The sequence below is a fragment of the Esox lucius genome, chromosome 7 (assembly GCF_011004845.1).
Source record: "Esox lucius isolate fEsoLuc1 chromosome 7, fEsoLuc1.pri, whole genome shotgun sequence".
In the NCBI taxonomy this organism is placed as follows: domain Eukaryota; kingdom Metazoa; phylum Chordata; class Actinopteri; order Esociformes; family Esocidae; genus Esox; species Esox lucius.
This window is the reverse complement of record NC_047575.1, coordinates 25412845-25427740: the sequence shown is the minus strand read 5'-3', so window position 1 is coordinate 25427740 and position 14896 is coordinate 25412845. Positions and strand designations below refer to the sequence as shown.

The window sequence follows — 14896 nt, the reverse complement described above, 5'->3', positions numbered from 1 at the left end:
GTCTGTGTGACCCTCCAAGGATATGCCTCCCCAGACCATCACTGACCCACCGCCAAACCGGTCATGCTAGATGATGCTGCAGGCAGCATAACATTCACGGCAGCTTCTCCAGACTCTTTCATGTCTGTCACCAGCGTTAGATTTTCATGGCGGCCACGATGGCAATGGCCGTCGTTGCCCCGAAAATCATTGTATGCCCTACAGCCACTATGGCCTTTGTGCCCCTGCATGAAGGTTTGTTTGTAGTTTGCCATTGAGAACAACCACAAGAACAGACTTCATGCAAGTAAGCAAGCTAGCTAGTTATCGATAATTAGTGATTGCCTGAATCAAACCTCTCTGTTTTGGAAGGTGTGTTCATGAGTAACTGGGAGGTGGGAAAGATCTGACCTCCGAGTGGGAGAATACACCTGAACGCTTTTTGAAAACTCAGAGAAGTGACGTTACCTTTGACATTACTCGACATGGCAGCATTTGTGGGGAAATATTAGAAAACAAGAATTACATGCTCCACGTACAGAAAAGTCTGTATTTTTGTTTATTTAGGTCGTACTCATTCGCGCATGTGATTGTGATGTTGAAGCATACTGTATATCGCGGTTTATTTTTGGGTAACTGAGGTAATGTTATGCCTCTGGCTAGCTAGCCTTAACGTTACTTAACTGTCAATACCGTAGCCAGTTTTTGTCATCATGTGAACACTCCCAACTAAAACTTCTGAAATGAAACAGATTCCAGAATTTATAAAAATGTTGAGGGTGAGTAGATGTAATTTCAAGGATTAAAATGTGACAATTTAACTTTTTATGTGGAAATAAACATCAGTTATAATAAGTTATTATTCAAAATATGATAATAAAAAAGTGAATAATGTATGTTTTTATGCCATGCATGTTTTTTTTCCTATCAACCAGTCAAGTTGCTAAGCAAGCTCCAAATCCTCTTACTTCACTCAATGGCCTTTTTGCCCTGGCATGTGGCCTTTGTGCTCTACACATTTTTGTGAAACCGAAGGCCAAATGGCCTTGCCCCTAAAATGACGAAATTCCAAGCCTGTCTGTCACATGTGCTCAGTGTGAACCTGCTCTCATCTGTGAAGAGAATGGGGCCTCAATTGTGGACTTGCCAATTCTAGTATTCTCTGGTGAATGCCAATCAAGCTGCATGGTGCTGGGCTGTGAGTAAAGGTCCCACTAGAGGATGTTGGTCCCTCATTCAACCTTCTACGGCTCTGTCTAGCTCTCCTCATGTAACGGCCCGTCTCCTAGTGTCTCCTCCATGCTCTTGAGACTGTACTGGGTGACACAGCAAACATTCTTGTGACAGCATCTATGGATGTGCCATCCTGGAGGAGCTGGACTGCCTGTGCAAACTGAATGGGCTGCAGGTACCGCCTCATGCCACCTGTAGTGACAAGGACACAAGCAAAACGCAGAACTTGAGAAGAATCAGTCAGGAAGGATAAGGAGAGAGCACTTGTCTGTGGCCACCACCTGCAAAACCATTCCCTTTTTGGGGGTTATCTTGTTGTTGCCTCTCCTGTGTACCTGTTGTCACTTTCATTTGCACCAAAACAGGTGACATTGATTCGCAATCGCTTATACTTCTTAACTGGACAGATTGATATCCCTGAAGTTTAATTGATTTGGTGTTATACAGTGATAATTACATGTTACCTTAATTTTATTGAGTAGTGTAATTGTCCTTCTGGCAGGTTCTTTCCCCCTGCAGAGAAACTTTAAATCTCTATTAAAGTGGCCATTGGGTTCATAGTCACCTGCCTGACCAAGGCCCTTCTTGCTCGGATACATACAGTGCCTTGCGAAAGTATTCGTCCCCCTTGAACTTTTCGACCTTTTGCCACATTTCAGGCTTCAAACATAAAGATATAAAACTGTAATTTTTTGTGAAGAATCAACACCAAGTGGGACACAATTATGAAGTGAAACGAAATTCATTGGATATTTCAAACCTTTTTAACAAATAGTTTGGCTGGATGGCTAGCTCCAAAATTCTTAAATTTTTCAGTGATGGAGGCCACAGTGTTTCGTGTGAATCTTCAGTGCTATAGCAACATTCTGGATGACCTTCTCCAGATTTATGCCCCAACAGGGCCGGCCCTACGCATAAGCTTAGGGCCCCTAACTTCTAGGGGGCCACGGTCTGCTAGTGAGCCGTGGACCAGTAGGGATGAGGGGGCCCAAAAATCTAATTTTGCTTAGGGCCCCCAAAGGGATAGTTTAGCTTGGAGGTCTACCAGGATTCCCTTGCACTGGGGGGCTTAGTTTTTGCACTGTGAATTGTGGGACCTTACAGGTGCGCCTGTAAATCATCAATGAATTGAATTTGCCACAGGTGGACTCCAATCAATTTGTAGAGATATCTCAAGGAAGATTATTAAAGAGCACAGGATGCAACCAAGCTCAATTTCTAGTGTCATGCCAAAGGGTTTGAATACTAATGTACATAAGATATTTCAGTTATTCCTTTTCAATAAATTCTCACACAGTTGTCAAAAAAGTTGTTTTCCTTTAGTCATTATGTGGGGTTGTGTAGATTGATGGCAAATATATGTCATAAATTACAAATGAGGTCTATAACACCACAGATTGTGTAGAAATCGAGGGGTCTGAATACTTCCCGCATGCAAATGGTGTTTATTGTAGCATTAGTCCCACTAACATACTCTCCTCGATAATGGATTTATTTGGTACAAAATCAAAGTGACAGCGTGATCCAGCGTGAGAAAACAATTGTTGCAGAACTGCTAAATTTAAACAATTATTCAAGGGGCCGCCGGGCATTTGAACCCATTCACAGAGGTAGTCCAACCCCGATTTTCTCTCACTATAAAGGACGAGTCGTTCTCTGCTGGGCCATAGCTGTAAAGCACCTCCATTCTTTATAATGGAGACTGACTATGAGGATAACACTGCCTTTCTTGGAGAATGGGGAACTTTCCAAAAGATGGTGTTTTTCTTCTTGTGCATTAGTATTATCCCCAACGGGTTTACAGGTCTTTCTATTGTGTTTATCGGTGATACACCGTCCCACCACTGTCTTATCCCCGCAAATGCGAACATTACTGCGGAATGGAGAGGTAATAGTATTCCTTTGGATAAGGAGGGCGAGACTACTGTGCTAAGCAAATGCTCCAGATATAAACTCGATGTGATACAAAGTTTATCGGAAAAAGGTTATGTACCAGGGGTGGATGTGAACGTTTCCGAAATACAGCAAGAGACCTGTTTGGATGGCTGGGAATACGATCGGGGGACATACATTACCACTATTGTATCTGAGGTATGCTAGTGGTGGTGCACATGTTGCGTCGGTCACAGCGTGTTTGATTTGTGTTTTCTGGATACAAGACCTTACTAGTGGTCGGTGTTACAAACATATTTATTTATTAATGCGAGTAAAACAACGTTGCAACGAAATGTGTTGCATTGCCTTGTTCGGACTGTCAACTATCGTGGCACAGATTAGTTTGGACTAAACAAATGTTAGCGTAGACTAAGACATCACGTGCATTAGAAGTATTTCACTACAGATTTGTGACTCTTTCTATTCCCAGGTCAACGTTTGGAAATGTGACTATAGGCTATTCCCTATTCACTACATTGTGTTTAAAACGAGGTCGCGTTCTGTATGTTTATAGCTAGGTTTACAAAAGCCTATTGATCTCAAATTAACCGGCGTCCTACGTGTGATGCACAGTGGACTTGGCTGAAGTTTACGAACAGTATTTCATTTCCTGACTAAAAATGTCTACTGTTTAGAAACAAAAGCTGTATCTGTGATGCTGCTAAACAGTTAATCTACTAGTTATTTTAATTAGTTTGCCTAATGTTTGTTCATTGACCAACTATACTGTGCACTTTCGTTTTTAAAGTCCATATTTTTTTTACCTTAATTAATGTGTCTACTTCAACGCCTGAGTTCTTGGCTGTGTTGAACCTAGTATTCCAGTCTGGTCAGAACCAGAATGTCCTCACACATTACAATTTTTTTTAATAACATTTTTTTAATAAAAGGGGTATTATAGACTCATGGGTAAGGTTAAGAGTTTTGGAAAAATCCAATTAATGTCTGGAATTAGTTGTTGCAACCTAAGTGTGCCTTGGTTATCAGTACAAAGATTCAATGTTGAAGTTGAGTCTAGGCCTTGTTCACAGGCTGACAGCATGTGGAATTCAATTGGCAGGGCTACATAAAGGAAGAGCAAAGCAGCTAATGAGATATTGCTCCATGCCAGCAGTCAAGGGCAGCCTTGCTCAGTGGAGTTGTTAATTAAAGTACCTGTACCCATAGGTATCCTTGCATAGATAGACCTCAAAGTATTTCAAGTTTGTGTGTGTGTTTCTCTCTCTCTGTGTGTGTATAGTGGGACCTGGTATGTGCTAATAAGTGGAAGAACCCATTGACCTCCTCCGTGTTCTTCTGTGGTGTCCTCACTGGCTCCTTCCTCTCTGGTCAGCTCTCTGACAGGTAACGGATGGCCTGCTTGTGCCCTGTTTGGCACCCTATTCCCTTCACAGTGCACTACTTCTGATGCGGGCACAAATTACTTTCTAGTCAAAAGTGGTGCGTAATATTGTGAATAGACAATACAGTGCCACCTGGAACAAACCATGTTTAATGGCTGCTTCCTTCCCAAGGAAATACAATGCACAGTGTATTCATTATCTCCCATTATTTATTACATACATTTTGCCCCGCCCCCAACACCCTCACGTTTTTCACCCAAAATACAACTCTTCATTATATGGTTTAAATATGTCAGGAGTTCTGTTGTTATTGTGTTAGTTTCAATATGTCTTCCATCTGAAGTACATTACAACACATTATTATTATTATTATTATTATTATTATTATTGTTGTTGTTGTATGACATTATTTCATATAGATTTTACCACAGAAATCAGTTAAGGCCCCTTCAGAAGTCCTGGGTTCCCCATTTTGACGCCCCCCTGTACATGTTTAAGAAATACCAACAGAAAACTGTTAGTGTCCTATAACAAAATGTTACATTTTCCTGCTTTATTTGGAGATTCAATTATAATTCTAAGCATTGCTGAGGATTTCAACCCAATTTTTATTCCTTCAGGTTTGGGAGGAAAATAGTTTTATTTGCCACTATGGGAATCCAGACACTGTCCACCTTCCTCCAGGTCTTCTCTCCATCATGGCTTGTATTCTGTGTCTTATTCTTTGTTGTTGGGATGGGACAAATCTCTAATTATGTGGCTGCATTTGTCCTAGGTATTTTACTTTTTCACCAATCTTCTTTTATCATTTTTGAATTTATTCATTCATTAATTCATTCACCCATTCCATGCATTACACATTTGCCTGCTGTTGTTATTGTTGACAATGTCTGAATATTATCCAGATGCGCTGTTTAAATGTTTGTACATTTATATAATTCCTGTCATTTACAGGAACTGAAATATTATCTCCATCCATACGAATCATTTACTCCACCCTTGGGGTGTGTATGTTCTACACCATCGGCTACATGGCCCTCCCAGGGGTGGCCTTCTTCATCAGAGACTGGAGGATGTTGCTGCTGGCCCTCACCCTGCCCGGGCTCTTCTATATTCCTTTCTGGTGGTACATGTGTGTGTATGTGCGTGTGTGTGTGTGTGCATGTAACAGAATGCTGCCATTCTCAAGGAGAACCATCCTAAAGCTCATCCAGTTGCATTACTTACATAAGAAATAGCACAAGGGTCAGTCTGTGCATCCTTTCCAGATCCATGTCACTCATTGTAATGACAAACATGTTTGGCTTGAAATTCACAGCAACAATGATGCTGTGTATCACATAGGAACAGGATGTATTTGATAGGACCCGTACCTGACACTGTTTTATGATGTCGCAGGTTCATCCCAGAGTCTCCCAGATGGCTGCTCTCTCAAGGGAGAGTGGAGGAGGCTGAGGTCATACTGAGAGAAGCTGCCAGGAGGAACCGGGTCACGGCACCAGAGGTCATCTTTCGGCCTGTACAGGTGATCTCAATCACAGATCAACCTTTACATTTCCATTGTTGTGCACATAGTATAGGTCTGCCCAGGCTGTGTTGGTATTATTAATTGGTTAAACCTTCATCATGCTCTCTAGATTAGATGGAATTATTGCCATAATGACCATGTCTGGTTTTCCCATGACCCAAAACTGTCAATTTGTTATTTGATAAGTTGGTTGTTTGTTGTTTTTCTAACTACCCCCCCCCCCAGCTCATTTTCTCCAAATTGAAGTGACCGTAGTAACAAGAAACATTAAATAGTAAGAAATCCTCTGCTACTTCTTAATTCATCTCTCTCGATTTGGATGTTTTATGAATAGTAGTAGTCTATTGAAAGGAAGGAAAGGAAAAACAGGGCAATTAGTAAGAGAACCCCATGGCGCCTGGAATGTCTGTCTGTTTACTAATCTCACTGAGAAACTTGACTACTCCAGTCAACGCTTGTTTCGCATATGGACGTGTGCCTCTAACTCTTGCCTTTAACATTTTAATCAGATTGATAGGTCATTGTGTCTGACAACCGGATTCCTTTCCTTGTTTCTTTAAATGTTCATAAAATGCAAACTTCTTTGTTCTGTCCTTCAAAACGTTTTCTCTCAATTTCTCTTGTCGATCAATCTGGATTTACTCCAATTTCCTTTGGGCAACAGGGGTCCGAGACCGCTGATTTGTGATATGGAACAAGGTATGTAATTTGATTGATGCAAAACAGGTAAAATATTCAAGTAGAATGAAGCCAGCTGGAAGATAAAAAGGTGGCTGAACTTGTCAAAAATGAGTGCCAACAGACAAAATAGAGGATTCACCAACCCTGTTTCTGGACAGCTACCAGAAATGTAGGATTTCACACCAACCATTTTTCTGAACAACAACCAGGAATGACGGGTTTTTGCATTAACTCTTTCCTAGCAAGCCTGGTGGGCCAGCTGCCTCAGATCAGTTCCAACCGAGCTGGAAGTCATTCAACAGAGTATTCACATTATGGAAACATAGGCCCTGGTTACTTCTCTTATGGATTGTGTTTCCTCTCTGTCCACACAGAGGGTTAATGAATAACATTATTTTGTAATTCTCCCTTGCCACTCATGGCTAAGCTTAACCTAAATCCCTACTAATTGCAAACAATTAAGCATGCCTTTTTTGTGAGACGTGTCATACTGTACTTTAGACCGAGCAAAAGTCCACACAGTTGGAGGCCCACAGCATCTGTGATCTGCTGAAGTCGAGCAACATCCGCTGGGTGTCCATCACCCTGTGGCTGGTCTGGTGAGTCTCCTCCAGGCTCCTTACACCCTGTATCATCAATAACAAACATATCAGCCAGCTGGCCCAGAGACCCAGATACAGGCTGCATTCGTTAACACTTCCACAATGCAAGAATAGTCTCTTTTCTCTCTTTCATTGTAACCTCTGTTTAAAGTATTTCTGTGATGTTTATAATAAATGTCATTAGTCAGAATACTCGAACAAGGAGCTAAACAAAAGTGCTTTCATTTCCTGCTCTTATGAAAAAGGGTTTCATTCCATGGACTATTATGATAAAGGATTTATTTCCCTGCACCATTATCATGGAGGTTTCCATTCCCTGCACCATTATCATGGAGGTTTCCATTCCCTGCACCATTATCATAGATGATTTAATTCCCTGCACCAATATCATAGAGGGTTTCATTCCCTGCCCCATTATCATAGAGGGTTTCATTCCCTGCCCCATTATCATAGAGGGTTTCATTCTGTGTGTGGATTGTCACTTCCAAAGGCCATCCCTGACTTGAGTGCTATGGATCCTGGATCTAGAATTCGGTGCCATTTGGGATGCTGACAATGATGGATGCTACCTATGCTTGTCTCCTTAGGGCCATTCTATCCATCGGGTACTTTGCTTTGTCACTGAACACATCCAACCTGGCTGGTAGCTCCTATCTCAACTGTTTTCTGTCAGCAGCTACTGAGGTCCCTGCCTACACCATGGCTTGGCTCATGTTCCGCTACTGCCCCCGGCGCCGCTCACTTTTTTTCACCCTGATTCTGGGTGGGCTGGTGCTGCTCCTCGTGAACCTCATACCACCAAGTAAGACTAACCAAGGTGGACATACACTCACCTAAAGGATTATTAAGAACACCATACTAATACTGTGTTTGACCCCCTTCCGCCTTCAGAACTGCCTTAATTCTACATGGCATTGATTCAACAAGGTGCTGAAAGCATTCTTTGGAAATGTTGGCCCATATTGATAGGATAGCATCTTGCAGTTGATGGAGATTTGTGGGATGCACATCCAGGGCACGAAGCTCCCGTTCCACCACATCCCAAAGATGCTCTATTGGGTTGAGATCTGGTGACTGTGGGGGCAATTTCAGTACAGTGAACTCATTGTCATTTTCAAGAAACCAATTTGAAATGATTCGAGCTTTGTGACATGGTGCATTATCCTGCTGGAAGTAGCCATTAGAGGATGGGTACATGGTGGTCATAAAGGGATGGACATGGTCAGAAACAATGCTCAGGTAGGCCGTGGCATTTAAATGATGACCAATTGGCACTAAGGGGCCTAAAGTATACCAAGAAAACATCCCATACACCATTACACAACCACCACCAGCCTGCACAGTGGTAACAAGGCATGATGGATCCATGTTCTCATTCTGTTTACGCCATGTTCTCATTCCGACTCTACCATCTGAATGTCTCAACAGAAATCGAGACTCATCAGACCAGGCAACATTCTTCCAGTCTTAAACTGTCCAATTTTGGTGAGCTCGTGCAAATTGTAGCCTCTTTTTCCTATTTGTAGTGGAGATGAGTGGTACCCGGTGGGGTCTTCTGCTGTTGTAGCCCATCTGCCTCAAGGTTGTGCATGTTGTGGCTTCACAAATGCTTTGCTGCATACCTCGGTTGTAACGAGTGGTTATTTCAAAGTTGCTCTTCTATCAGCTTGAATCAGTCGGCCCATTCTCCTCTGACCTCTAGCATCAAACAAGGCATTTTCGCCCACAGGACTGCCGCACACTGGATGTTTTTCCCTTTCCACACCATTCTTTGTAAACCCTAGAAATGGTTGTGCGTGAAAATCCCAGTAACTGAGCAGATTGTGAAATACTCAGACTGGCCCGTCTGGCACCAACAACCATGCCACGCTCAAAATTGCTTAAATCACCTTTCTTTCCCATTCTGACATTCAGTTTGGAGTTCAGGAGATTGTCTTGACCAGGACCACACCCCTAAATGCATTGAAGCAACTGCCATGTGTTTGGTTGATTAGATAATTGCATTCATGAGAAATTGAACAGGTGTTTCTAATAATCCTTTAGGTGAGTGTATTTATGAATGTATTTATTTTTTTATGAGTCACCTTTTTTAAAAGGTGTTGTGAACTGTGAAGAAATATAGATTTGAAAACCAACAAGAATCAACAATAGGGTTTGGAAACTGCAAATGCATCTTGCTTTAACAATGTACTTTACGTGTATGATCTTCAATGCCCCACTGTTGTCTTTGGCAGAACTGAGCTCTGTGTCCATTGCACTGGAGATGCTGGGAAAGTTCGGTGTCACTGCTGCCTTTTCCATTGTGTATGCTTACACCGCTGAGCTCTACCCGACTGTGGTGAGGAACACAGCTGTAGGGGCCTGCTCAATGGCCTCCAGAGTGGGGAGCATCTCTGCACCATACTTCATCTATCTGGGTGCGTTGGTCTCTAATCTGACATAAATGCATGACCACTGCAGATCAATCGTGTTTTGTGTGTGTACCTGTCATTCCTTCGTCTTTTTTTCCATTTTTCTATTTTCTTATAAAAAACAGTTTTGCTCGAAATGAGCTTATTTTGTGTTGAATTTTTTTGTAATGAAGCAACAGCAAGTCTGACAGCAGTTCTACATGATCTGCACCACCTCAAACTGACTGACTACCCATCATGCTTCTGTCTTTTCTCTAGATACACACCAAGTACAAACAGCAATTACTGCTTGTCACCATGTAGTTTCTCAACAAATATAGTTTAAATCCATTCTGTCCATTATACAGTGGATATAAAGTTTACACACCCCTGTTAAAATGCCAGGTGTTTGTGATGTAAAAGAATTAGACAAAGATAAATCATGTTAGAACTTTTGTGACCTATAATGTGAGCAATTCAATTGAAAAACAAACTGGATGAAATTTTATGAAAGTACGAGAAGAAAACTGGTCAGGGAGCCTTCCAAGAGGCCTACAGGAACATTAAAGGATCTGCAGGGATTTCTGGCAAGTACTGGCTGTGTGCTACATGACAACAATCTCCCGTATTCTTCATATGAATGGGGTATGGTGGCAAGACAGTAGCCTTTTCTTACAAAGAAACACATCCAAGCCCAGCTGAAGTTTGCAAAAACAAACATCAAGTCTCCCAAAAGCACTTGGGAAAATATGTTTTGGTCTGATGAAACCAAGGTTGAACTTTTTGGCCATAATTCCAAAAGGTATGTTTGGTGCAAAAACAACACTGCACGTCACCCAAAGAACACCATACCCAACGTGAAGCATGGTGGTGGCAGCATCACGCTTTGGGGCTGTTGTTCTTCAGCTGGAACCGGGGACTTAGTCAGGGTGGAGGGAATTATGAACAGTTCCAAATACCAAGCAATTTTGGCACAAAACCTCCAGGCGTCCGTTAGAAAGATGATGGGGAAGTTCTACTTTCTGCACGACAACGACCCAAAGCACAAATCCAAATCCACAAAAGCATGGCTTCACCAGAAGGAGATTAACGTTTTGGAATGGCCCAGCCAGAGCCCCGACCTGAATCCAATTGAACATCTGTGGGGTGATCTGCTGTACACAGGATATGTCCTCGCAATCTGACAGATTTGGAGTGCTTTTGCAAAGAAGAGTGGGCAAATATTGCCACATCAAGATGTGCCATGCTAATAGACTCCTACCCAAAAAGACTGAGTGCTGTAATAAAATCAAAAGGTGCTTGAACAATGTATTAGTTTAAGGGTGTGCACACTTATGCAACCAGGTTATTGTGAGATTTTTATTTCCCTCTCAAAGATTTCAGTTTGTTTTTCAATTGAATTGTTCACATTATAGGTCACATTAAAGGTGGAAAAAGTTCTGACATGATTTATCTTTGTCTCATTCTTTTACATCACATGAACCCGTTATTTTAACATGGGTGTGTAGACATTTTATATCCATAGTATACAGGCAGAAGAAAGTCTTCAAGTCCCTTAATGATTTTTTTTCATTGAATTGTTTTGCTGATCTAACTGAACAAGGGTCCTATGTACCGTTGCTGTGACACAGGAGGCTATTCCAAGTCACTGCCATATATTCTAATGGGGAGCCTCACGGCACTGTCTGGGTTGCTGAGTCTCTTGCTGCCCGAGACCCATGGTATGCCGCTTCCAGACACCATCGCTCACATGCAGACCATTCCCGGGTAAGCTAGAGCACCAAACCTCTGACCTAGGTCTTCTCCTGCTGGCAGGGTATTGTTAAAGGTCCTACAGTAGTGACTGAATTCGTTAATTTTCACAAGCACACCATAGCCATCCTCTAAAGCTGACTTGAAACTGGAATTACACATTTGCAGTGTGACTGTTTAAGAGATGATTCTGCATGTTAATTTGCCCCCCCCCCCCTCTTCAGATTAAAAAAAAGACCAGAGGATGAACCGAGCCAATTTACAGGACAGGAAGAATGTGTGACCGATGTTTTGTGACCGCAACTGAGCACTTCAATTCTTTCAACATGTCTATGTGATCCCACAATCCCACAAGCTTACATTTAAAAGCTACACGGGTGTCAGTCTGGTCAGTCTGGGATTCAAACCATTTGGACATGGGACGGTGTTCAGAAAAGTTTAATTGGCCTTCGAATGCGATTGAATTGGCTTTGAACTACATTGCACGTGCACCAAAGCGCCATAATTCACCACAACAATTTTTTTTTTACATCAAACAACAGCATTCAAAGAAGCAGATCAGTAAGTGTAGGGATTTCTTATTCCGAGAACTAGATAGGACAACTAACAGTGCTCTTCACATTGTGATCTTACTCTATATTTGTCATAAAACAACTTAAGTTCAATATCGGGCAGATATTGGGTAAATACTATTTATATCCTGTATGCTTTTTTAGATGAATTTAGCACACTGTACAATAGAAATACTGACAATTTTACACAATGTATTTTATATGTATTTTGAAATTTTAATGTGACAATGTATTTCCAACACATGTAGTACCCTCCATAATATTATGCCCCTTGGAATGTTTTTTATTAATGTTTACCACTTGATTTTTGCATTCAATATATCATAGAAATCTTTAATTGGTAGACTTTAATTGACAAGCTTTAATTGTTGAAATATTTTTTTTATTCTTAATCAAGAAATACATATTTTTCTGAATACATTTTCACATTTATTGACAGCTCCAGGAGTTATTATGAACCAAATCTAATTAAATTATTTTCCATTTATATTTAGTCAGTGTTTCTCCATGTCTTCCTGTGTCAAACGGGTATGAATATGAGGAGACACATGCCAAACTCTCTTAGTGATCTATTAACATAAGGTTAGAGATTTTTTGGGGGACACAAAGTCTTCAGAACTACATGTCACAACCATGCTAACAAGTTATTTTATGTTGCCAATAGAACGCTTTCACTTTCATTAAGACATCTTACCACAGGACTGGGTTCCAATAAAAGTTAAATGATGTTTAGTAAACTCCAGCCACTGACATTTATGTAGTGATGACAATCTTACAAAGGGTTTCAAATAGTTTTCCAGAAAAGTGTTGAACAAATATAACTAATCATTCAAACATGCAAAAGGATTTTTTTTTTTACACCAAAAAGTGTTTTTAATACTTTAGTACAAACCTGTTCCCAAAAAGTTGGGACACTGTGAAAAGTAGAAATAAAAAAAATGCATGTGCAAATCATTTAAACCCTGTATTCAATTGAAAAAAGTACAAAGACAACATACCAAATGCTGAAACTGAAAAATGGGATTGTTCTTTGAAAACAACACACCCACTTTGAATTTGATGCCAGCAACACATTTCTAAAAAGCTGGGACAAGGGCACCAAAAGACTGGAATAGTTGTGTAATACAAAAAAAGGATATGATGGAAAATCTCACAACAAATTATGTTAATTGGCAACAGGTCAGTATCTTTACTTTCTGTAAAGATGGAGAGGGTTTCACCACTTTGTGAAAGACTGGTTGGGGAAATTGTGCAACAATTTAAGAATAACATTTCTTAACATAAAATTGTAAAGAGTTTGGGGATCTCATCATATGCGGTACATAATATCATTAAAAGATTCAGAGAATCTGCAGAAATCTCTGTACGCAAGGGATAAGGCCGAAAACCAAAATTAAATGGCCGTGATCTTCGTGCCCTCAATAAAAACAGATGATTCTGTAGTGGACATAACTGCATGGGCTCAGGAACACTTCCAAAAACCAAGTCTGTGAACACAGTTTATTGCTGCATCCACAAATGCAAGTTAAAACTCTACCATACAAAGAAGGAACCATACATAAACAACATCCATTCTGCACATATTACAACAGCATGGCTCTGTAGTAAAAGAGTCTGGGTGCTAAAGTGGACTGCCTGCAGTCCAGACCTGTCACCCATTGAAAACGTTTGGTGCACTGTGAAATGAAAAATACGACAATGGAGACCCCGAACAGTTGAGCAGCTAAAATCCCAGATCAAACTGGGAAAAGTTCGAACTACAGTTTTCAAAACTACAGCAATTGGTCTCCTCAGTTCTCAAACGCATACAGAGTTTTGTTAAAAGAAGAGGTTATGCAACACAGTGGTAAGCATACCTCTGTCCCTATATATCTTTCCAAAAACAATAAAATGTCTCTGTTTCAATATTTGATATGTTGTCTTAGTTTTTCCTATTGTCCTTTCAGCATAGGGATTAAATGATTTCCACATCCTTGCATTCTGTTTTTATTTACATTTTACGCAGCATCCCACATTTTTTGGAAACAGGGTTGTACAATCTTCATGTTATCAAAAAAGTCTCAAAATCAAGTTCAACACTGCCTTCATGTCACCAAGATGTTTGGAAGGGCTGCACGAATTAAGGCATTACTGAGGCATTACAATAATGTTTACTTTTGGCAATGCGCACCATCGCCATGTTAGGCCACAAAACAAGACTAGATACAAGGATAAGCATCTGACACCCACAGAAAATATGGTGGTGGGGCTGTTTAGCTACTAATAGATCAGGGGCTCTTGTTAATATCAATGGCATAATGAATTCCACAAAGTACCAGTACCAGAATGTTTTACAACTGAAATTACAATCTCAGTATCTACAATCTCAGACTGTAATGAAATTATATACATGTGGTTTGGATGGAATGGGACATCCTCAAGTGCAAACCTGTGACATGGTTCTTGGAAAGTGCTGCATTGAGGAGTAGTCCAAGGTCTTATCAGACTTTACAAGAAGAGGCTCAGTGCTGTTATCCATTCCAGTGGATTTTTTTTTACAAAATACTGATTGTGGGGGTGAAATGTTTTTTGTTAATAAAAATACTATACTACTATGTATGCCTCTACCAGGTTTGCACACTTTTTTCTTTGTGGATCCTTTCAAGCTGTCAGATTACATGGTGAGCATCAGTGAATTGAAATCTTCAGTTCTTCAGGGTTGCTTGAAGCCACTCCAATGTTCTCTTTGCAGTGTGTTTTGGGTTGATGTTGTGCTAAAATAATTATAGTTGCCGCAGTCTGAGGACCTCTGCATTCTGGATTAGGTTTTCTTCAAGGACCTCTGTGTATTTCTCTCTGTTCATCCTTCCCTCAATTCTGACCAGTTTCCTAGTGCCTGCCC

General features: G+C 40.8%; 1 protein-coding gene across 4 annotated transcripts in view; it reads left to right on the top strand.

Annotated features, from left to right (window-relative positions):
- Positions 1-12926, top strand: part of slc22a21 (solute carrier family 22 member 21) — a 47395-nt gene extending 34469 nt beyond the window's left edge. The window contains exons 1-10 of one of the 4 annotated variants that reach the window (XM_010900869.4): positions 2867-3303; positions 4388-4491; positions 5111-5265; positions 5445-5616; positions 5889-6015; positions 7201-7298; positions 7889-8103; positions 9536-9718; positions 11323-11458; positions 11668-12926. In XM_010900869.4, coding sequence (XP_010899171.1) covers positions 2908-3303; positions 4388-4491; positions 5111-5265; positions 5445-5616; positions 5889-6015; positions 7201-7298; positions 7889-8103; positions 9536-9718; positions 11323-11458; positions 11668-11740 — 1659 coding nt within the window. In that variant the 5' untranslated portion in view covers positions 2867-2907 and the 3' untranslated portion in view covers positions 11741-12926. Of the gene's footprint in view, positions 1-2866; positions 3304-4387; positions 4492-5110; positions 5266-5444; positions 5629-5888; positions 6016-7200; positions 7299-7888; positions 8104-9535; positions 9719-11322; positions 11459-11667 lie in introns of those variants that run through there. The other 3 variants (XM_010900868.4, XM_010900871.4, XM_010900872.5) reach the window with 3 other exon arrangements.
- Positions 12927-14896: the final 1970 nt, after the last annotated feature.